The sequence below is a fragment of the Salvelinus fontinalis genome, chromosome 10 (genome assembly GCF_029448725.1).
Source record: "Salvelinus fontinalis isolate EN_2023a chromosome 10, ASM2944872v1, whole genome shotgun sequence".
Taxonomy (NCBI): Eukaryota; Metazoa; Chordata; class Actinopteri; order Salmoniformes; family Salmonidae; genus Salvelinus; species Salvelinus fontinalis.
Genome location: NC_074674.1, coordinates 29,727,611 through 29,752,783, shown reverse-complemented (window position 1 = coordinate 29,752,783; position 25,173 = coordinate 29,727,611). Strand labels below are relative to the sequence as shown.

At 42.5% G+C, this 25,173-nt stretch overlaps 1 protein-coding gene across 1 annotated transcript in view; it reads right to left on the bottom strand.

Annotated features, from left to right (window-relative positions):
- Positions 1-23,785, bottom strand: part of LOC129863978 (nuclear protein AMMECR1-like) — a 33,179-nt gene extending 9,394 nt beyond the window's left edge. The window contains exons 1-2 of the mRNA XM_055936472.1: positions 21,964-23,785; positions 9,304-9,414 (exon numbers count right to left, since the gene is read on the bottom strand). Coding sequence (XP_055792447.1) covers positions 9,304-9,414; positions 21,964-22,409 — 557 coding nt within the window. The 5' untranslated portion in view covers positions 22,410-23,785. The remainder of the gene's footprint in view (positions 1-9,303; positions 9,415-21,963) is intronic.
- Between the last annotated feature and the right edge of the window lie 1,388 nt (positions 23,786-25,173).

Here is a 25,173-nt window from a genome sequence, read left to right as displayed (position 1 = left end):
AGAAACCCTGCAAGCATTTTCCTTTATCCTTTCAGAAGACATTAGCCATGAAGTGATATCTTCCGTGCTACATTTCAGAAAGTGCCCATCTGAGGGGATGTAAAAATAGAATGACCTGACGGCAGGTGAGTCTCCGTATTGGCTGGACCCACAGACTCTTCATATCAGATTCTAATTTTCCCTCTCTCCCCCACTCCACTCCATCCTAACAAAAGACTGCTGCCACCACCCTTTCTGCACACGACGGCACACCATCTTCCTGCTAATGTCATGACAGCACAGATGAATGGAGTCAGTTACAGTCTCCATGAGCCATAACCTACCACCACACGCTGTCCTAATTCACCCATAGGAGTGAAATGCCATGTGGTAATGGCATGCTGTCATAGTGCTGCCTCTTCTACATATTTGTACTGTTAGAACACTCATATGGTAACAACACACGGGATGAACTGTGAACGCTGAACAGCATCCCTTTTAAGTCCATGATGTGTTAAATAGGACTCTGCTTCTTTCAGTCCAGGATTGGGAGTGACAAGCTGAGTTCAGTAGAAAGAGGCCCATTAATTTATCTTACCAGAGGGAGATGTGGGAGAGGAGCATGGAGAAGCAACATAACGAAGACATAAAACAGGCCGGCTCACTGTTTGTGGACGACACCTCACAGCAAATGATCTCTTAGAGTAATTGACTTCTTAGGACCTGGGGGCACGCTGAGGGCACGCTGAGGGAACGCTGGGGGAACGCTGAGGGAACGCTGGGGGAACGCTGAGGGAACGCTGAGGGCACGCTGAGGGCACGCTGAGGGAACGCTGAGGGAACGCTGAGGGCACGCTGAGGGAACGCTGAGGGAACGCTGAGGGAACGCTGAGGGAATGATAAGCAGAGGACCTGACAAGGCAGCAGATTACTGGGCAGCTAAGGCGGAGTGAAGGGAATCTATTTTTGTGTATATGTGAGTATTGAGGAGGACAACACAGCACTCTTGTACAGAACAAACAGACAAGCCTAAACTAAAACACTTTCAGAGGCTTCAATCTAGACTCAAGAGCTTTCAGAAGGTTATCTTGCATTTCACAGAGGCCCTTAGCAAGCAACAATGACATTCCCCACGAGTCAGGCCCCTCCAATATCTGGAATTTCTCCTGTTTCACTGGCCCCTCCCTTTTCCTGTGCTAACAACATAGTTAGCCTAGTGGTGAGTTGGATTTTAGACAGTCCACCCATATTCTAGAACGTCCTGACCTGCTATAACATTGGCTCTCAGAGCCTCAGTGGCTAGACAACAGCCATGGAGACGTTCTAACGTCTGTGTTGCTGCAGCCATTCTCTGCAGCGCCAGTGTAAGATTCCATGGGAGAGAGGGGAATTCTACATGCTGCTGGCTGCAGATCCGACTGATTGACTAGAGGGCAGGGTTGCCAAATCTTAACCAGACAGGAGACGGATACACAACAACAGCACCCACATACCTCTGGCACTCACAGGAGAGTAGCGAAGCTTATCCTCTCAGAAGAGTCATTAAACAAATAAATCTGTCTTTTTACTGAGCTGACCCTTTTATCCAAATAGGTCTGGCTTGGATTAAAACTGCATTTCACACATGTTCACATTTATAGACCTATAGCTGAATACAAACAAGACTGCACCTGACAGTGAGTACAACAGGAATGTAACTAGCCTGGCTGGCTGGCAGTGTCAGAGCACCAGGTCATTGAGTTTGACATCGCTAGCAGCCCTCTAAAAGGGCTGTCTACTAAAACAAACAGATGATCGCAATCTCTACAAAATGGCTGCTCTGGACTTCAAGCGCAACACAGAGACAAAACATGCTTTGTAAGATCCTCTGACGTTAACCTGTTCCTCCTCTACAGACCAAGACTCCTGATGTACGCTTATCTAAGGGACAGAATTAAATGATTAAATACCAGATGTGGATGCTAAACGGTGATCGGATTGGTATCTATAATCTGAAATGGAAAAGCTATTTTAATACCAGTTGTAGACAGGGTCTACCAATGAAGGGGAACGTAAATGTTTGCAGAGATAAATTAGAGAAGAGATGAGAACATTGTCAGTTACTTCATAGTATATTGAAACAGGACAACCAACACACACTCATGTATGACATTGATACAGTGCATGTCAGATCACTGGGAGGGTGAGGCCATGCAGCAAGGCTGAAAGGCCCTGTTGACAGTAGTGCAGATCACATGACTGACACATGCAGATAAACAGACAGAGAGAAAAGGAGACAGACAGACTGACAGAAAGACAGACGGACAGAAAGACAGACAGGCAGAAGGAGACAGACAGACAGAGGCAGAGAGAGACAGACAGACAGACAGACAGACAGACAGACAGACAGACAGACAGACAGACAGACAGAGAGGCAGACACATTCAAACCAGTTCTGCCCAGACTCTGAAGGTAATGCATTCTTTATTGGATTGTCGGATACTCTGTCTCATCCCCTGCACCACACACACACACACACACACACACACACACACACACACACACACACACACACACACACACACACACACACACACACACACACACACACAGACAGACAGACAGACACACACACACACACACAGCTCAACCAGATCCTCTCTCCCCCACTGTGGGCCAGAGAGGCTATTAGGTTGATTAAAATCACACACCAAGAAAGACTTCTAGAAACGAATAAAAAAAAGAAGCACATTTATTACAAAATCAGCCTAGTAGGCCTACTTTAAATAAAATACTGTATTGTACTGTATTATATCCTTTACTGGTCGATACTGATATGAAGGTTGATATTAACTCCAGGAGACCTGGCCCCTCTAGGGAGACAGACCACTCATCAAATGAATGCACTGGTAAATAATTGCCTTTAAAACAGGCCATGGTGCATCTGAACTGGGCATGACAGAAATGTATGGAACTCATTTACACTGAGGCAAGCTGAGCACAGAGCAGCATCTCTCAGTGAGGTAAACCCCTCCCGGAGGTCCCTGGGGCCATGCCGTTCCTCCGCTCCATGTACATGCTTTGCATGATTTATTCAGCACCAAAGGTCCTTTGACCTAGACAAAACTGAAAACACACACACAAGCTCAAAAGGTACAAGCTCCTAGTTATGTTTTTGTATATGGTAAGATGGAGGGGTGTTCTGTAGAATTGCTGAGTTAAAAAGCCTAAAGTCCCTAAACATTAACTGGATAATTAAAGGACAACGGTTACTTAGTACAATAGCAGCCATCTGCATTTTAATCATCCTGTACTTTTGCCATGAACATTCTGCTCTGTGAAAAACATGAGCATTTAAACCATTGGTTTTAAAAGGTCTCAACGGCAGAGGTGTGCCGTGCTTGGACAATGGTTATTCTCTTGTTTGTGCCTGTTTTGTCCTCCCTACAGTCAGAAGATAGCCTAACTGTGTGTTTAACACATACACATCTTCCTAAGCATGCATTCTGTTCTGCCTGGTGAGAGAGATTGTGGCATTAGGAAATCTATAAATATGAATAACAAAAACCAGGGAGATTGTAATGCAGTGGGAGGGAAAAGTGTCTGAAAACCAAAACAACCACGAGATGTTTAGCACAAGCACCGAAACAGAAACTAAAGCTGGCCTGTCTGTTCGGCTCAGTATAAATACATGATCAATAGTGATGGGGGAAAACAATTTATATAGTTGCATATTGGGATATTACTTTTTGACGATATATTGTATCGTTTTGACAATATTGTAATATACTTTTTGCGCTAGTTAGCTGTACCTCCACAAAAACTTGAGTATTTTTCCTAATTGCTTGTTCTCCATCTTCTTTTTAAATACGGAGCCAATTTGTTTTCAGCACTTTTATTTCCATTACTGAACAAAACTAGTTTTCTTCATGGCTCTCTCTTGTTCCTCTGCAGCAGACATATGGGTAGCAGTATGTTTGGAGCATCGGTATCGCAATACATATAGAATCGCAATACATATCGTATAGGCACTTAAGTACCGTGATAATATCGTATCGTCAGGTCCCTAGCAACTACCAGCCCTTATGATCAGACACGGCTAACAAGCTAGAAAATCATAGTATTACTTTTTTTATGCAAGACATGAAGGATAATCTTTCATTTGATGAAAGAAGCCAGTTATATTGATAACATTACTGTTGGAGTTAAACACCAAAAGGCCCCCTTTTTCCCAGAAGTACCCCAGGCCTCACTAATGACATTAGTGCCCACAGAGGCAGGCGGGCTGAGTGAACAAAACCATCAGCTTTATTGGCATCCTCATCTGGACGCTTCGGCCTGCTTTTTTTGGTTCCCCCTCACAACACACTGCTCTCCCCCTCCCCCAACCTCCCTCCCAACTCTTGAAAAACAAATGAACCGAGAGGCCTGCCATTTGTGGTACCTAGATACAGTTCAATCCACTGAGGAAACTTTTAAAAAACATTCTCCTCGAACCTTGACTGTACCTATGGTGAACTCAACCAAAACAAACGCTTGTGTAAACACAGTTATCACACCAATACCCTGCTTGACGCTGTTCAAAAATATGCATGTCAACTAAATAAATACAAAACATGTTGCTTAAATATTAATGTATGGGCTCCTATGTTGTTATCAGATCAAATTAATTAAGTGATTTAGTCCAGTAAACTTGACATTTTCTGTGACAGCAGAAAGCTTGAACTCTGTTGCAGTGCATGACCTCCTCTACAGGCCTCAGTGTGGAATCATCCTAGCAACAGCGCTGGCCAATAGGAGGCTGGCAGGAGTCTTAACTTGTAGCCAATAGGAGACCAGTTCCAGATGTCAGTGAGTATGTGTGCCTGTGAGTGAGTGTGTTTGCCACTGTATGTGTGTGAGAAAGAGATAGAGAGCTACAGCTCAGCCTCACGTGCACCCCCTGCCCATTCAAATAGTGTTATTTGTTCCTGTCCACCTGGCATGCTGCTTCTCCCCAATGAATTAGCCATTTCCTTACAAAACCCAACAAGACAGAATTGTTTCGATGATGGTGTGTGTTCCTTTCAGTGACAGAATAATAAGAACGCAAAAAGACAGCTAGATTCACACCCAGAGAACTCAAAACATGTCTGCCATCTTTTTTACTTTAATATAACGAAAGGGAACTGTTGGGTGAATGTTTTCTCCCAGAGATTTGCTGTCACCCCTTCTTCCATCCTCTCTTTTTGTTCATGCCTATGAGGCAAAAATGTGGAGATATCCCAGCAGGAGACAGAACAGACACGGTGCTCCTGCTAGTGCCTACAATCGTCTCCCCGGTCACTGGTCACCACCCTCCACCTCATAGTACCTGACGGGTCAGAACCAGCTGCTCTGCTTTTATCTTCCACTGAGGGTGCAGGGTCCAACGGTAACTTTTTTTCTCTCACTGGCCCAAAAACAATTTCTACTGGCCCGGACATGGTGTAGTTTTTAAAATGCATTGGGGTCATGCAGGGCCTATAGGTTGCCATGATTCTCTCTGCATTCAGCTATTAATAGGCTACATTTGGTTATTATGATATGTAATAAAAAGCTGTGCAATGCACACTGAACCAAAATATAAAATGCAACAACTTCAAAAGAGTTTACTGAGATTCTACAGTCAACTCAAATAAAATTCCTTCGGCCTTCATCTATGGCTTTCACATGAATGGGAATACAGATAAGCATCTGTTGGTCACAGATATATATATTTTTTAAGTAGGGGCGTGGGATCAGAAAACCAGTCAGTATCTGGCGTGACCAGCATTTGCCTCATGCAGTGCGACATCTCCTTCACATAGAGTTGATCAGGCTGTTGATTATGGCCTGTGGAATGTTGTCCCACTCCTCTTCAACGCCTGTGTGAAATTGCTGGATATTGGCAAACTGGAACACGCTGTCATACATGTTGATCCAGAGCATCCCAAACATGCTCAATGGGTGACATGTCTGGTGAGTACGCAGGCCATGGAAGAACTGGAATATTTTCAGCTTCCTGGAATTGTGTACAGATCCTTGTGACATGGGGCCGTGCATTACCTTGCTGAAACATGAGGTGATGGCGGAAGCTGAATGGCACGACATTGGGCCTCAGGATTTCGTCACGGAATCTCTGTGCATTAAAATTGCCATTGAGTCACTTTACGTCTACCTACATGTACATATTATTCCAATTACCTCGACTAACATGTAACCCGCACATTGACTCGGTACCCCCTGTATATAGCCTCGTTATTGTTATTTTATTGTTGCTCATTTATTTTATTTAGTAAATCTTTTTCTTAACTCTTATTCTTCTTAAAACTGCATGGTTGGTTAAGGGCTTGTAAGTAAGCATTTTACAGTAAGGTTGTATTCCTTTATTCGGCACGTGACATAACATTTTATTCAATTTTTTATTTGAAAATGCAATTGTGTTCATTGTCCGTAGCTTATGCCTACCCATACCATAACCCCACCGCCACCATGGGGCACTCTGTTCACAACGTTGAGCAAAGCGAGCAAACCGCTCGCTTAACACAACGCCATACACGTCATCTGCCATCTGCCCTGTTCAGTTGAAAATGGGATTCATCCTTGAAGAGCACACTCCAGCGTGCCAGTGGCCATCAAAGGTGAGCATTTGCCCACTGAAGTCGGTCACGACGCCAAACAGCAGTCAGGTCAAGACCCTGGTGAGGACGATGAGCACGCAGATGAGCTTCCCTCAGACGGTTGCAGACAGTTTGTGTAGAACTTCTTCGATTGTGCAAACCCACAGTTTCATCAGCTGTCCTGGTAGCTGGTCTCAGACGATCCCGCAGGTGAAAAAGCCTGATGTGGAGGTCCTGGGCTGGAGTGGTTACATGTGGTCTGTGGTTGTGAGGCCAGTTGGACGTACTGCCTTATTCTCTAAAACGACATTGGAGGCAGCTTATGGTAGAGAAATTAACATAAAATTCTCTGGCAAGAGCTCTGGTGGACATTCCTGCAGTCAGCATGCCAATTGCATACCCCCTCAAAACTTGAGACATCTGTGGCATTGTGTTGTGTGATAAAACTGCACATTTTAGAGTGGCCTTTTGTTGTCCCCAGGACAAGGTGCACCTGTGTAATGAACATATTTTTTTAATAAGCTTCTTGATATGCCACACCTGTTAGGTGGATGGATTATCTTGGCAAAGAAGAAATTCTCACTAACAGGGATGTAAACAAATTCATGCACAAAATTTGAGAGAAATAATCTTTTTGTGCGTATGGAAAATGTTGGCGATCTTTAATTTCAGCTCATGAAACATGGGCCCAAAACTTTACATGTTGCGTTTATATTTTTGTTCAGTATAATTTACCAATGCAAGTCATTACTCTATTCCTTAGAGTTGCATTGTATTGATTGCATTCATTTTTGTTTCTAAAGTATGTCATTTTGAAAAAATAAATGTTACAGCTAAAAATGGGATGCTTGCCCTTTAAAGGGTAACTGTCAATCCCAATTTCAACCTTTGCCCAACCCCTTCAAATTAAATAAATAAATGCATTCAGGTGAAAAGTTGGTGGTGGGGGGAACTGCTCATAAATATACATTTTTGGGCTAGGTAAACATAGTTGTACCCGATCTCACTAAAAAATAATTACCAGAAGTCCACTGACATGCTCTGATAATAACATGATGTGCTTCACGAGCAAATACAGCTCTGAACAGTTAGCTCAATGGTCAGGCACCGGGTTCCTGACATGTATTGCCATTTACGGTCAAAGTTCAAATTCCCCATGGTGTGCAAAACAAATCTTTGAAATGTGGTTTGCGGTATTGTGTTGGGAAGAAAAGTGCAATCTTCACCTTGAAAATTAAGATTAAAGGCTCAATTCAATCCAATCTGCATTACAGTATTTACGCAGTTTCTCTTTTTCCAATGGTGAAATGAATTCACAGATTTATACGGTACCCAAGCCCCTACAACTACTACCAGGGCGACCCCTCTCCCAGGTATGCTTTTACTTTTCAGAATTAGAAGTGAGTGGGCACGGGATGCATAACATAAAGGATTTGAAGAAAATATATATATCTGCCCCATGTGGGATTAGAATTCACAACCACTGAACTGCAACTGTCGAGCAGACTGTGCCACCGATCGGTCATAGCAGTTGGGGTAAAATACAACGACTTGACATGACCACCAATGTCATCTATTTCTTCTTAAAATGAATGTAGCTACGAATATAAACGTATAATCCTCAAAGCCTAAATATTTTTTTTCCTTTGTAAAAAGCGCATAGATGTTTATGAAACGCTAAGCAAAAAGTTATTATTTGGTCATACACGGAAATATGCCTTACTTTTAAATTGTGTAACGTCAGTAGTCTAGTCAAGGGAAGCATCATGCAAAATATAGTGGCACACTCCACTTACCAAGTCTATTGCCAAATAAGGCACACGGTCACATGCTTTTATAGTAAGACCTGAGGTGGTACCACCCAGCACAGCTCGAAGGGAGTGTATTTCATACCGAACCCCTCCCTTGAGATGACATAAGTGTTCCTACAGTTCCTATTATCAATGTAAGAGTTGAAGCGCTATGGGCAAAAAGAGCTAGATTTACTACAAAAAGTCCAAAATATATATATTTTGCAACGAACTGTCAAAATAAAGACCAGAATTGACGTATTTCTATACAACTATGCCTAAATCATCTCGTTTTCGATCAAACATTATTTTTTTTAAATGAAAGTTACTCTTTAAGACAAACGCGATATATTGAATGGCTACAGTAGGCCAGCCAAGATGAATACTAGGTGTCTTTGTGCAGACTATCAACAGTAGCCAGCATATTGTTAGTATGTTCACTATTGAAGGTTTACTTTTGTAAATCACCTTCCCTAAAATCAATAAGCTCTGCAAATGAATGAGTGCATATTTTTGCTCTGGACAGCTTGTGTGTGCTGTGTTAAGGTATCAACTGATGTCACTTGCGGGAGTGTGGTGGTGCTTGAATGAGCGGCCAATCATATTCCTCAAATACAAATATCATGACTTTTCGGTGTTTAGTCTTCAATGGTTTTAAATAAATGGTAGATTGCAACAGAGCAGGTAAATGTTCAACTGGAACGCAAAAATAAACTGAAAAGTTACTGGGCCAGTCGGGACAGTGATTGACGAGATCCACTGGTCCGACATGTTTTTACTGGCCCCGGGCCAGCGTTAATGTCAGTTCCTGGGGAGACTTTTGTTTAGGGGAAAAACCAGACAATGTAAAGACTGATATCAGTGGTTTAGCCTAAAGAAGAGTACAGTACATGCTTGGAATCTCTGGGCATGATCAAGTTAAGAGAGTGGCTTACCTGGTAAGGGTGTACTCCCTGAGTCCTGGGTGGAGGTTCATGGCAGAAAATGTACCTATACATCCCCTCAAACGCTTGTCTCTGCCTATTTTCCATGTGACAAACAGCGGGCTGTAAGAGAAAGAAGGGAAGACAATTTTAGGACCTTTAGAGTTAAACACATTAGAACATCAGTTAAAATCTTGGCCCAATACATAGTTTGAAGGTCCAGGATTCACTTACAGTGCATTTGGAAAGTATTAAGACCCCTTGACTTTTTCCACATTATAGCCTTATTCTAAAATGTATAAAATTATTTATTTTTCTCATCAATCTACACACAATATATAGGGAAGTGACCAAGAACCCGATGGTCACTCTGACAGAGTTCTAGAGTTCCTCTGTGGAGATGGGAGAACCTTCCAGAAGGACAACCATCTCTGCAGCACTTCACCAATCAGGACATTATGGTAGAGTGGCCAGACGGAAGCCACTCCTCAGTAAAAGGCACATGTCAGCCCGCTTGGAGTCTGCCAAAAGGCACCTAAACGACTCTCAGACCATGAAAAACAAGATTATCTGGTCTGATGAAACCAAGATTGAACTCCTTGGCCTGAATGCCAAGCATCACGTCTGGAGGAAATCAGGCACCACTCATCACCTGGCCAATACCATCCCTACGTTAAAGCATGGTGGTGGCAGCATCATGCTGTGGAAATGTTTTTCAGCGGCAAGGACTGGGAGACTAGTCAGGATCGAGAGAAAGATTAACAGAGCAAAGTACAGAGAGATCCTTGATGAAAACCTGCTCCAGAGTGCTCAGGACCTCAGACTGGGGCAAAGGTTCACCTTCCAACAGGATAACGACCCTAAGCACACAGCCAAGACAACGCAGAGTTGGCTTCGGGACAAGACTCTGAATGTCCTTGAGTGGCCCAGCCAGAGCCCGGACTTGAACCCAATCGAACATCTCTGGAGAGACGTGAAAATAGCCGTGCAGCGTCACTCCCCATCCAACGAGACAGAGCTTGTGAGAATCTGCAGAGAAGAATGGGAGAAACTCCCCAAATACAAGTGGGACAAGTTTGTAGCGTCATACCCAAAAATACTCAAGGCTTTAAATCGCTGCCAAAGGTGCTTCAACAAAGTACTGAGTAAAGGGTCTGAAAACGTATGTAAATGTGATATGTTTTTTAAATGAATTCAAATAAATTAGCAACATTTTCTAACCCTGTTTTTGCTTTGTCATTATGGGGTATTGTGTGTAGATTGATGGGGGGGGGACGGACTATTTATTTGATTTCAGAATAAGGCTATAACGTAACAAAATGTGGAAAAAGTCAAGGGGTCTGAATACTTTTTGAATGCGCTGTAGGGTTGAGAAAAACAATTGTGGACACAATATTTGAATTGATTTCTCACATTCCTAGTGGTGACACTGACAACAAAGGTCTTCCTCAACTAACATTGCACTGACAGATATTGATTGACAATGTGTAGCAAGTACTAAAAATAAGATTGCTACATGAGGTTTCTGTTACAGTTTGCTATTAGACAGAGCATAGCTCTCTGGTTTTACATTCAGGTGTTCTCTGGATCAAAGTAAAGCTAACCTTTTCTGTCAGAGCAGCAACCTGTCCAGTTTACTCTGCCTGTTTGTCATGGCCATATATAGACTCAGTCAGCACCATAGTTTGAGTTTGACTGCGCATTGGGATCTAAAATCTATTTGAGCTAAAATCTATTTTAAAATCAAGCGAGGCAGCAGTCAGTGACATTTTGTCTTGCGTTATGTGTGCCCAGAGAATTTCGTGCACCAGCAGATATACTGCTTTGCTTTCTCTGTAAACTGACAAAGTACCCTTAGTAGCCTACATGTTATGTTCAGTCTCTACCAACAAAAAACAACCCACACAGTTGAAGCCAGAAGTTTACATACACTTATGTTGGAGTCATTAAAACTAATTTTCAACCACTCCACAAATGTCTTGTTAACAAACTATAGTTTTGACAAGTCGGTTAGGACATCTACTTTGTGCATGACACAAGTAACTTTTTCTAACATTTGTTTACAGATTGAATTAGAAATTAAATAATATATGTATCACAATTTCAGTGGGTCAGAAGTTTACATACACTAAGTTGACTGTGCCTTTAAACAGCTTGGAAAATTCCAGAAAATGTCATGGCTTTAGAAGCTCCTGATAGGCTAATTGACATAATTTGAGTCAATTGGAGGTGTACCTGTGGATGTATTTCAAAGCCTACCTTCAAACTCAATGCCTCTTTGATTGACATCATGGGAAAATCAAAAGAAATCAGCCAAGACCTCAGAAAAAACATTGTAGACCTCCACAAGTCTGGTTCATCCTTGGGAGCAATTTCCAAACGCCTGAAGGTACCACATTCATCTGTTCAAACAATAGTATGCAAGTATAAACACCATGGGACCACACAGCCGTCATACCGCTCAGGAAGGAGACGCCTTCTGTCTCCTAGAGATGAATGTACTTTGGTGCGAAAAGTGCAAATCATTCCCAGAGCAACAGCAAAGGACCTTGTAAAGATGCTGGAGGAAACAGGTACAAAATAATCTATATCCACAGTAAAATGAGTCCTATAACGTCATAACCAGAAAGTCAGCTCAGCAAGGAAGAAGCCACTGCTCCAAAACCGCCATAAAAAAAGCCAGACTACGGTTTGCAACTGCACATGGGGACAAAGATCGTACTTTTTGGAGAAATGTCCTCTGGTCTGATGAAACAAAAATAGAACTGTTTGGACATAATGACCATCGTTATGTTTGGAGGAAAAAGGGGGATGCTTGCAAGCTGAAGAACACCATCCCAATCGTGAAGCACGGAGGTGGCAGCATCATGTTGTGGGTGTGCTTTGCTGCAGGAGGGACTGGTGCACTCCACAAAATAGATGGCATCGTGAGGAAGGAAAATGATGTGGATATATTTGGCAACATCTCAAGACATCAGTCAATAAGTTAATGCTTGGTCGCAAATGGTTCTTCCAAATGGATAATGACCCCAAGCATACTTCCAAGTTGTGGCAAAATGGCTTAAGGACAACAAAATCAAGGTATTGGAGTGGCCATCACAAATCCCTGACCTCAACCCCAACACCAGCTCTGTCAGGAGGAATGGGCCAAAATTCACCCAACTTATTGTGGGAAGCTTGTGGAAGGCTCCCCGAAACACTTGACCCAAGTTAAACAATTGAAAGGCAATGCTACCAAATACTAATTGAGTGTATGTAAACTTCTGATCCACTGGGAATGTGATGAAAGAAATAAAAGCTGAAAGAAATCATTCTCTCTACTATTATTCTGACATTTCACATTCTTAAAATAAAGTGGTGATCCTAACTGACCTAAGACAGGGAATTTTTACTCTGATTAAATCTCAGGAATTGTGAAAAACTGAGTTTGAATGTATTTGGCTAAGGTGTATGTAAACTTCCAACTTCAACTGTACATGTTTAACACACTCACACAATATGCTTATATGCAGGGAATATTGCAGATTAGCGTGTCCAATTAATTACCTAAAAGCATGGCAGCAGCTCCACCTCTTAGCCCTCAAATCACCTACGAGATTTTGCACTTTTTTTCAATTACCCCCAGGATTACTGTCGCTAACTAAGTATGTTCCCACACAAAAGGATAATACTTGCATGGGTTAATACACTTTGTTAATATAGACCACTTTCAAATAGCTTAACTAGTCCTGATCTGGGCAGAGAAGGATGATGTATGAGGGTTCCAGCCTCATTCATACTTAAGGAGACATCTCTGAGCTGAGTATTAATACACTCTCTATTGTATAAACTCACTTCCCCAGAAGAAGAATTACATCAGTCCAGCAGGGCACATTGTGGAGGTAGATACATCTACCATGATGACCACCTCAAAAAGAAAGGGCCAGGAAAAGAAAATGCATCTATTCTTAGTATCAATGCCTTTCTTGAAGCTCATGACTTCAAGTATATTTAAAAGCCGGGGCAATACAGAGGGGAGGGAGGAAAGACGGTCTTGGGAAAGAATATGATAGAGTAAGGAAAGGAGGTGGAGAGAGAAATCAGTTGCTTACTAATCAACAATGTCAATATTCTTAATCCTCAACATGTGTTCAGAGTGAGGAATAGCTAAGGAGCAATCTACATTAAAATCAAGACCTCTCTGGACTGCACAGACAGCACTCGATAAGCGCCTGGGAATAACACAACAGTGGACAAACACTTCACAGTCTGAAAGAAGACTGTAGAGAGAAGAGGAAGACTGCACAGGAGAAAAAAAGTATGTCTGAGTGAGTGTGTGTGTAAGACAGAGGCATCGCAAACTTGCTTGATTGATGTCAGTTGATCCTAATAAGAAGTGATCTCTCAAGGGACAGACAACTCCATACTTTCGAAGCGAGTGGGCAGCTCTGCTGTAATAGGTTGACTTCAGACAGACAAGCTCCTCCAGACAGCCAGTGAGTGAGTCAGTCCATCCGTCAGGCCGGCCACTTCATGGCTATGCAGTAGAGACCTACCCAACTTAAGAGCCTGACGGTCGCAGCCTGCAGCTCCCTACTTAAGATGAATCGCTTTTAATCTGGCTGATGAACCCCTTGGCAAATAAGGTGAGCAGCAGGCTGTGTGAGCCAAGACATGAATCTATGGGAAAGCAAGTGCAGAGGTAGGCACACTTAACAAGAGCTGCAGTTGTCACCCCAGTCATCATTGTGGGGTGAAAGAACACCTTTAACGACTGTTTTCCATTGGTCTGACAAAAGCTGAGGTTCCATTTCCAAACCGTCAAATTCTACTTCAAAGAGATTTAGGTTAGAACATTTGTCTATCATACAGTTTCCTGACAAGAATCCATGATGAATCTCTTGCGAGTGAGCGGCCAGTTGTGCCTGCTAAATAAACATTCTATGGTGAGTGTTACGAGTTTTGGGGGGAGGGGCGACAGGGAACATTTTTGACATGCAGCCAGGGTTGATGGGTTCAGTGCGTTACAAAAGCCAGACTCCTGCGAGTCAACATGGATTTATCTTAATAAACTGCTGATGAATCAATCACACCATGAAGTCTGAGCAAACAAGAGAATCTTTCTAAAACCCCCATGGCTGAGTCATGAAAATAGCACACTGGACCATTGGGCACTTCAGATATGAAAGGGAGAAGGTGGGGGTGTCCTGGGTTTAAACAGCTAGAAAAAAAGAAAATCATCTTTGCCGTTCAGGCAGGTAACAACACAGCAGCATGATCGTCTTTGTGTCCACTGACCACTGAGAATCAAAATTAAATTATTGTATTCCCCAGGACCCTATTAGATGCTCACTATGCTATGTGTAATTCAGGCAATTTTTCCTCTGTCCCTCTACTCTAGCTTTTTTGGCAGAGCTCCCACTCGGGTTCTGTGTGCCCATTCTGAAGAGTAATCCCAGCCTTCTGGCCACATACTAAAGGGATGTCCTATTGCATCACGTGCCATACTGTGTCCTTGACGATTCCACTCATCATCCATTCCCCCACCCACCCACAGCCAACACCATCTTCACATACCATACCAGCCCCCATCCAGACTGCTGTGTATGCCTGAAGAGTGAAGAGCAGACACATTGTCAATGGTTTCAATTAAACGTGTTAAAGGTTGATTAAACTACACTGAAAAAGATATATTAACGCAACATGTAAAGTGTTGGCCCCATGTTTCATGAGCTGAAATAAAAGATCACAAAAATTGTCCATATGCACAAAAGCTTATTTTTCTCAAATTGTCTGCACACATTTGTTTAAATCCCTGTTAATGAGCATTTCTCCTTTGCAAATATAATCCATGCACCTGACAGGTGTAGCATATCAAGAAGCTAATTAAACAGCATGATCGTTACACAGGTGCACCTTGTGCTGGGGACCATAAAAGGCCACTCTAAAATGTGCAGTTGTGTCACACAACACAATGTCACATGTTTCAAGATTAGGGAGGGTGCAATTTGCATGGGGATTGCAGGAATGTCCATCAGATCGGTTGACTGAGAATTTAATGTTAATAACTCTACCATAAGCCGCTTCCAAAGTAATTTTAAAGAATTTGGCAGTATGTCCAACCGGCCTCACAACCGAAGACCACGTGTAACCAAACCAGTCCAGGACCTCCACATCAGATTTCTTCACCCGCGGGATCGTATGAGACCAACCTCCCGGACAGCTGATGAAACTGTGTTTGCACAACCGAAGAATGTCTGCATAAACTGTCAGAAACCGTCTCAGGGAAACTCATCTTCATGTTCGTCGTCCTCACCAGGGTCTTGACCTGACTGCAGTTCGGTGTTGTAACCAACTTCAGCATTTGCTGATCGATGGGGAGCAACTGCTCACATTCGATGGCCACTGTCATGCTGGAAAAGTACTCGCTTCACAGATGAATTCCGGTTTCAACTGTACCGGGCAGATGGCGTCATATGGGCGAGCGGTTTGCTGATGTCAACATTGTGAACAGTGTGACCCATCGTGGTGGTGGGTTTATTGTATGGGCAGGCATAAGCTATGGACAACGAACACAATTGCATTTTATCAATGGAAATGTCAATGCACAGAGATACCGTGACGGGATCCTGAGGCACATTGTTGTGCCATTCATCTGCCACCATCACCTCATGTTTCAGCATAATAATTGCACACCCCATGTCGCAAGGATCTGCACACAATTCCTGGAAGCTGAAAATGACCCAGTTCTTCCATGGTCTGCAGACTCGCCAGACATGTCACCTGTTGAGCACGTTTGGGATGCTCTGGATTGACGTGTATGACAGTGTGTTCCAGTTCCCACCAATATCCAGCAACTTCACACAGCCATTGAAGAGGAGTGGGACAACATTCCACAGGCCACAATCAACAGCCTGATCAACTCTATGCAAAGGAGATGTGTCACATGGCATGAGGCAAATGGTGGTCACACCAGATACACACTGTTTTTTTATCCCTGCCCCTACCTGCATATCTGTATTCCCAATCACGTGACATCTATAGATTAGGTCCTAATGAATTTATTTCAATTGACTGATTACCTTATATGAACTGTAACTTAGTAAAATCTTTGAAATTGTTGCATGTTACGTTTATATTTTTGTTCAGTGTACATGAGTAAAAGGGTGATCCAACACTACCCATTAGGTATCCATCCATTGCTGATGGATGAATGGATCATTGGTAGCAACGTGTGATAGGCCTAACCGATTTCATCTCAACTCACAAAAGCACATTGGGATGGAATCCAGTCGGAGAACCAGCGTTCTGCACTGCAGAGGTCCAACCCTGAGGACACAGACAGTGTGTCTCTGCAAAGCACATCAAACAAGGGCTGCTTTTAAAAAGCTTTGTCAAGCATATTTAACTGAGCCCAGTTAGTCACTCAGTCCTAATTTAAAGCAGTGAGTAAGTCAAATAAATTTCAGCAAGCCATTACACCCACCATCTCAGATTGTCCGAAATAATATATATATAGTTAGAAACAGATAAGATTAGCATTCCTGCGACATTGTTTTTAAAAAATATATTATTTTGATCTGTGAGAAATTAAGCTAATTGATTGCACGTAAATTGGCCCTTTTAAATTTATTGGACTTATATAATATCTAATAAATATAGTACTCAACATTTGATTGGGACCAAACTTTTTTTCTATCAATGACTGAGACATGAGGAATCCAAATAAATGGTCAAAAACCACCCATGGACCCCCCACACACCAACAAGTATACAGTAACAGTTCTCTATAACAAGTAGTATGGTGCTACGGCAAAATAATGTTCAAGTAATGTTAATCTTATCTGTTTCTAACAACAGAAACTATTTCAGAACAATCTAAGATGGTGGGTGTCAATCCTCTTTCTGGTGCTCTTTGACGTGGAACGAACCAAATGGAAGAACTTGACAGGTACATATTAGTTCAGATGAAGAGGTATGTCATCACATGAAATGTTTTAGGAGGTGCTTCAAATCCTCTCCTCTGTACCAATCAGTCCATTCAAATAATAAGTGCCATCCCAAACAGTGGAAACACTAGAAAAAAGCTACAGGGGCGTTTTAATGCGCATTGCTACATCTGGAGCCCAGTTCACACACAGACACCTTCCCACTGCAGACTGACTACTAATCAGTCCTGATGACATCACTGCCCACCATAGTCACATTGCACTATATTACCCAGTCCCAGCTTAGTGCCAGCTTTCACACTGAGGGGGCAATTATTCAGGAGATTTAAAATTGTCTTAAGTCACATGCATATAGGCACATATTACACTCCTTTGGCTTCTGATTTATGGGTCACAGGTGGAGCTGGTGTTGTGGGCAGGAGTGTGTGCAGAGATCAGATGGGGTGTGGGAGGGGCTGGTGTCATGTTCCTCACATCATCAGTTCCTCAAGTAGAAACCACCATGTTGTGTGTGGCACTCGGTTTCAACCTGGCAGGCCCAGTTCATCTACCACATTCTAGTAGTCTAGAATAAATCACGAGGCTTGAGGTAGGTTTAATGTTCATTTGAGCCCTGGTAGAGCAGCTATATTATACAGCCATGGTTATGGCAACAACCCTCCTCTTGGAGCTGATCCACGCCACCTGATCAGGTGAATCCTCCTGGTGGTAAACACACTGGCCTGGATGGATCAGACTACTCCCATCTCCATTTTAGACGTATAGGCTAATGCAAGTGGGGGTAGACTTGGAGAGGAACTGAGTGAAGTCTCTCAACACAGGGAAAGCCCTTGCCATTCAAATCTAAAATGAGCATAAATATGACACCGGTGTTAAAATATAGAAAAGCAGAGCGGTGTTCAGTTCCTTGTCTTCATAGCTGGAAAGAGATTGCAGACAGCACTCTGTATTAGTACCATACTAATGTCAGAACAGCAGGGAGGGGCTTGAACATGTGTGTATGCTATTGCCTCTAGTATACCCGTCATGGCATTACTCATCTCTTCCCTCTGCATTACCGCCCAACATTACAAGCATGTTGCAAACAACTACCTCTGGGTGATCAATTCCCTATTTAAGAATGTGTAACTTCAAACAATCATATGAATGTGAATGTATGAGATGCCTTCTATTGAAGAAAAACAGCCCAACACGTTTTTTTCAGGTTTTGTTTCAATCTTTCCAAAAGAGCGGAACTGGATATCAAATAAATTATTTCACATGGAAATTCCCATTAAAGGAAAATTAAACTGGACTTTCAACCTCCTCCATCCCTTTCCATCTGCCACACTGCTTGGATTTTCAGTCCCATTTTCTGACATCAGGCAGAACTTTCACTTGACCCCTAAATCCTAGGACAGTGGGCATCAAACGGATCAACAGATTACAGTGCATCATCACCATGACCCTGAGCACTATCAGGTTACTGCTTCATGTAACACTCACAAAACACACTGATTCAGACTGGATGAATACGGAGTATCCCCAACATACACAAGATGTTCCACTTGTGACAGAATTGTCTAGTGAGGCTGAATTAGTTTCACTGTTAAACAGATACTGAGCTGGTACTTAGGAATCAAGGGGAAATCACCTCCAATAAACTAACAGCTACCAGGATTCTCACACGAGTAAGTCAATACATAGACCTCTAAGTCAAGAAATCCCTGCACGTGTAAACGGAGACATGGAATCAAGTGTCCAACTCTCAATCAATGGTTCTACCGCTACTCTTCCTCTATCCAACATTAACAAAATGGGAAGCATATACTTTGTGTGATCCGGCTTATGCATTTGTGTGAGGTAGCTTAGCAAGGCAGCAGGTAGCCTAGTGGTTAAGAGCGTTGGGCCAGTAACTGAGAAGTTGCTGGTTTGAATCCTTGGGCCGACTGGGTGAAAAACCTGTCGACATTTCCCTTGAGCAAGGCACTTTAACCATAATTGCTCCTGTAATTCGCTCTGGATAAGAGCGTCTGCTAAATAACTAAAAGGGAGAGGCAAAGAGATAAATATGTTAACTTTAATTTGCACCCTTTCCCTTACATATCTACATAAACAAATGTCTGGCCATTTCCAAAAGGCATGATGATAAAGGCGGGTGGCAAAACTCTGTATCTATAAGATAGCCATACGTTATTGTCCCTAAAAAAAATAAAAAATATCAAAATGCCTTGACGCATAAGTATGTTTTAAGGAGGCAATTATTATACATTCGGGAAAAATGGTGTGTTAAATATAGTAAGGAAGAAATGACTGCATGTTGTCAGGATTTGCTATAAAGAAGAAAACAATGTTGAAATGAGTGGTATCAATAGAGTTTGTCTCCAGGCCTCCCACTAATGTTTCAAACATCTATATTGATATAGAATAATGGACAGGATGTTGATTTTACTTTGAAATGAAGGCACAGCACTAATATACTAGTTAACACTTGTGTGTACCCCCCATTAGTTTTTTCTTCTAATAAACACTTGTGTGTATAGACAAGAGTCCGTGTGAAATGTATATGGTAGTAACAAAGCTACAAAAAGGTGGCTGAGAGCCATATTTGGTTTGTAAATGGATGCCTATCTGTTAAAATGTGGTCTTGCACACTAGTATGCAGAGAATGCCTCCCAGTTACCTAGCTGTGCAATGGCCAATTACCATTTTAACAGCCTTAGAGGAGAAAAGTACATTGGCATCTCATTAAAAATAGCATCCCAATGTTTACTGTGAGCAAGGAAAGGCCACCATGACAACAACTCCCTAAAGCTACTCTGGCTGTTAGGTTGGCTGTAATAACTGATGATGTAATGATGTATGCCTAACGAAGTGTGTAGACTGTCATTACCAACAGAAAATACACATATTGGGATTTTAACACAATGCCATTGGTAAATGTAAGCCTAATATTGCATAAAATATTGTCTCTACTCATGAACGTGTTGTGGACAAACCTCCCCCTTTAAATTAACAATATGTAGAAGCTGTCCAACTTTTTAATGGTTATTACATTCAATGCTGTATGGATTCTTGAAGAATGTCAATTATGCCTTCAGATTGAAGACAACTGTAAATTACACTATCATAAACCAAAACGAAGGTTGTAGGCTACTAATAAGAATACTAGAATGGTCGTGAAACTTCATATGATGGTCCAAAGGTCAGCCATGTTGGTCAGGTAGTTGATCAACAATGGCTTACCAGTGCTGTGATAAACAGTGTTTTTTTTTTTTAAAAAATGCATTTGGAGAATTTATCTGCACTGTATGTTTGTTAGCTAGCCAGACAGTTTTAGAGAAATTATTCCATAAATTTTTTGAATTAACTGCCAATATAACATTCCATTCAAACAATATAGTCAATCCACAGCCATACACTGTCAAATCAGTTGACGATAGGATTTAGACAAGTTGTAAATGCAATAAGTACTGATATTGTATCATATATTATCATTCGCAGCTTTCCAATAAATATATATATATATATATATTTTACAGTTATGGTCTGTTTACATATTTTTAGAGGCTATTTATACAGAAAATGCATATAAAACCCACAACGTGTATAAACCCAATCATATGACAATAATTATATTACACAATGTACATATCACATGACTTACATTTACTTTCCTGCAAAAGTAAAATCAGGACTATGCCTCTACTGCTGTTCATTCCAAATAGACTGGTTTGGATTTCTCCCTGACCAATATGGCTGCCATTTTAAATCAATTCTGTAACTTTGAGGGTTTATGACATATCCTATTAAATTACTAGAGGGGGTCTCTATAATTAATCCTTACGGTTTTTGTAAAAAGCAATGTAGTTCGGTATAGTCAATCTCACAGCCTGATAGTCCTTGCATCAAATAGTTATGTCTATAGTTGTCTGAAACACAGGCTAGATCGTATTTTAATCGTAGCCCCCGTGTCATCACTGATCAGTATCGTCGATTATACCTGTCAGGGATAACTCCGTCGATGTGGTTCACATTTTTTTTTGCGTATTGAATAGCATCTTTGGTGTTGCCACATCTAGCAAGTCAATGTGTAATGAGGCTTTATGAGACACGCTGCTAACTGTATGCCTAACCATAACCTTGAACTAAGACCAAAAAGGCAAATTATGGTTTTATACGATACAGCCAATATACGATATAGCCAATTTTGACTTTGCCCCTGGCCTATCTAGTGGGAACCTGTCCTCTGTCATGGTCGATTGACACAGACAAGGCAGCTAGTTAAATTCTAGATCTCGACTTTGGATGAAGGAATATAATCAAGCCGTGTCATTTTCAGAACACAGAAAAAAAATGACAAACACACCACGCGCCGTAACACAACAATTGTGTGGTGTTTTCTAAACTTTCTAAACTGTAAAGTTGAAACTCGCCTTTGCTGGCTACCAAGCTAACGTAGCCTTTAATGCTAACTAGCTACTGTTTTTCTTTGTTGAGCTAGCTAGCGGACGTAAGCACCACACCACCCAGTGAAAGTAAACTTTATCCAAGTAGCAGCAGCAATATATTAATTTACGAAAGTTGCACAGCTCAACCAATTGACTTTTATTTTCACTACTACATTACAATTGTTTCGTTATCTGCTTGCTGGCTAACGTTAGGTAAGAACGTTTACTACACAGTCGATAATGTTGCTTATTCAGTCATTAACGTTAGCAATAGTAGCTACTACTTAACAACATAATATTAGGACGAAACTTACTAGGAATCGTTTGTAAACCTAGGTGTTCGGGGAGGTTGGTATCCATACAGATGGCAATAAAGCACGTCGAAACAGAAGCAGCACATCTCCGCCGAAACAACCATCTTCCTGCCTCCACTTCCCGAACCAGATCCCGGGCTTAGATTCGGGGAGAGGCCAGTTGAGTTGTAGCCTCCCGGGGTTGGGGACAATGCGTTGGTGCTACTACTACTACCCCCAGGACACCCCAGGCCGTTCACTCGATTCATGTTCCCTGCCGCCACAGTCGAGGAGGAACCAATCCCCAAGTCCGATCCACAATGTCCGGTCCCTGCCACTCCGTTTCCCGCCCCCACCCCGCCAGGACCCCCCGACCCGGGGGATCCCGACAGCTTCTGCTTCTTCACCCCGCAGCACCCGGCCGCCATCTTGGAACAATCTGCACCGACACACCGCTTCCGACCCATCACCGTCACCAAGGGAAGGGTGGGGGGAAACGCCGACCAGACGTACAAATCCCACTGCGTTAATACGTGTGACGGACAATGCCCCACTTTCACTTTTTTTGTCGGGCGACGTTAAATCCAATATGATGAGACTGCAATGTCACCCTATCTTTGCCTTTAAAAAAACGTGATTTACGCAAAGTCCTTATGTGTTTTCGCTAAGAAGACAGCTATGAACCTCAGATATTGTCCAAAATACAGGTCCCTTCTTCGGAACACGATAACCACCGAGGTGATTTCACAAAGCAATCTTTCTCTCGAATGATGCAGAAACTCATTCAACCTCACTAGCTTCCCAAGAGGAAAAACAGTTAGCTAGCTAGCTAGTTAACTATCCAGTCAGTAGCCAGATGTGGAGCTGTGACAGCTACTGCACTGCACCCCCCGCAACAGAGACAATCCTTTTTGTGTGGGAGTCGGGAGCTTGAGTACGCAGGACCCATACGCTTCAGCACGAATAGTACATTACGCTCCGGACCATGTAGTTTGACATTGCACCAGTTGTTTACTTTCATCCGAACTTCTAGCTAGACAACTGATCCAATATTGGAGGTCCAAACGTCAAGTCGGCGCAAAATAAAATGCCATTTGGCTATTGTGCAGTTTGAGCCATCAGACAGCGTCAGCGCCGACCAAGTCATTTCAACAATCCAGCTGATCAGTTTGCACATGCATTTTGTCAGTTCTTGGACAGTTTAAAACATCTTATTTAAACCCCAGCGTCATGTCTGCGCTGAAAGTTTGCTGTATATTTGTTTGGAGTCAGCTTGTTATCCGTCTACTGTGATGCATTTTGAGAGAGCAGCATTCTTTCTATTCCATCTGTCCGAAATCCTCCGGGTTTGGTCTCTCGCTCTTCGCCCGACTCATAGCGGCTACCATTAGCCTGATAGCCTCTGTACTGTTGGGGAGGGGGGACCTGTGATCATCTGTAGTCACTGACAGTATTTACCTTCTCAACGCCGAAATAGGATCCAGGGAATGTTTTGCGATCGATTCCTACGCATAATGCGTAGTCACACCGTATGGTGTCCGTGTGAAATCTGAATTCTTGCTGCGAATTACGCAGAAAAAATGCTGCTTGTGCTATCCTCAATTCCTAATCAATTTGGCCTCAACCGCGTGAGGATGCCGATGTTCGATTGCAATTTCTCATTTACTAATTGTGCTCCTTTAGACAATTTGTATCCGACTTCACTTAGAGAAAGCAAACATGCATCCCTTGAAATCCTTTTCGTTGCAGTCGTAAAATGTGCCGTCCGCCCTCTTGCTGCAGGTGATCAGCTGCTCTCCAGAATCGACTGGCCGCGCGAGGGATTTAGGAATAGCAGACCTGAAAATTGGATTCGATTCCTCACGATATTAGGCTATCAAAATACCAATGTGGGCTACTGAAAATATTGATTTGTCCATGCTGTTCAAGTTACCAACCGAAATGTAAAATCTTTATTATATTGCTGTTACACAGGCAGGTACAGTGTAATAATTTGTGTAACCTAGGTGGTACATCAACATACAGTACCTGCCTGGTTTTAGTCTATAACGGACCAACTGAGAACCATCGTTCGTGGTGTCATAACTCAGATCACACGGTGGGCTCTACCAGTTGTTGGGGTGTAGATGGAAACTAGTTATCTAATGAGCTCTAGCCATGATCATGCAATGACATCACCAGCCCTGAAACCGTAAGTAGTGTTGTCGTTGTTATGAACGAGGGTTCACATCCCAAGTGAGATCGGCCGTACAAAGACGACTCGGCTTTATATTGGGAAAGTTTCCTATCCTAATCATTTAACCAAAAGATGGCAACACCACCAAAGACCCTTCTCTTATGATCTTTCATAGTTGTACTGTAAGTGAGGGAGTGATACCAAGGTCAGAAAATGAAGATGCTTGCACTAAAAGTGTAGGTTTACACTTGCCTGAGGACTCACTCTGAATTTAATTACGCTGTTATATGGATCGGAACATACAGTACATTCAGTCTGAAACTGCCATCCTAGAAGTCATTTGTGTGACTTCAAAATGAGGGATGTTGTACAAAAATTAATCAGCGATTGGATCGCCTCTAACCAATCTGAGTATCAAAGTTGATAACGTCATCATGTATGCCTGCTCTGGCCCAACCCATCGGTTTCTGGGACCAATCTGAAAGGTCAGAATGTGTTGACGTTCCAGAAATAATCGGGAGGGGGGAAATCCAGACTCATCGTGGAGAAGAAACATTAGTTGGCCGTAGCGATGTGGATGGGTAGCCAGGCAATGTTCACACCTCTGCAGATGACTGGCTGCTCCCTAAGTGAGGGCTTAAAATGGATGACAGTGAGGTTTCTCAGCGCTGAGCTGGGCAGATCAGATCAGGCAGGTTTGGAGAGAAAACACATACAGAGCCCTCTAAGCTGCTAGGCTGAATGAATGAGCATCAGCTTGAAGCGCTCAAACCTTTTGCAGCCCATCTTCATTTGAACTACTGTATATTGCAGATGGTTCTTTGCAAGAGCAGCAAACTACTTGCTACATGACCTTTAATAAAGGTAGACTCAGCAATATGACAACCGTTCACTCTAATCCCTGGTCCCAGAACAAAGAATTGATTGAGACATCAAATCAAATTTTATTTGTCATATGCGTTGAATACAACAGGTGATCTTTTTGGCCTTCCTGTGACAGCACCCGATGTCACAGGAAGGCCAAAAAGATCCTCAAGGACAACAACCACCCGAGC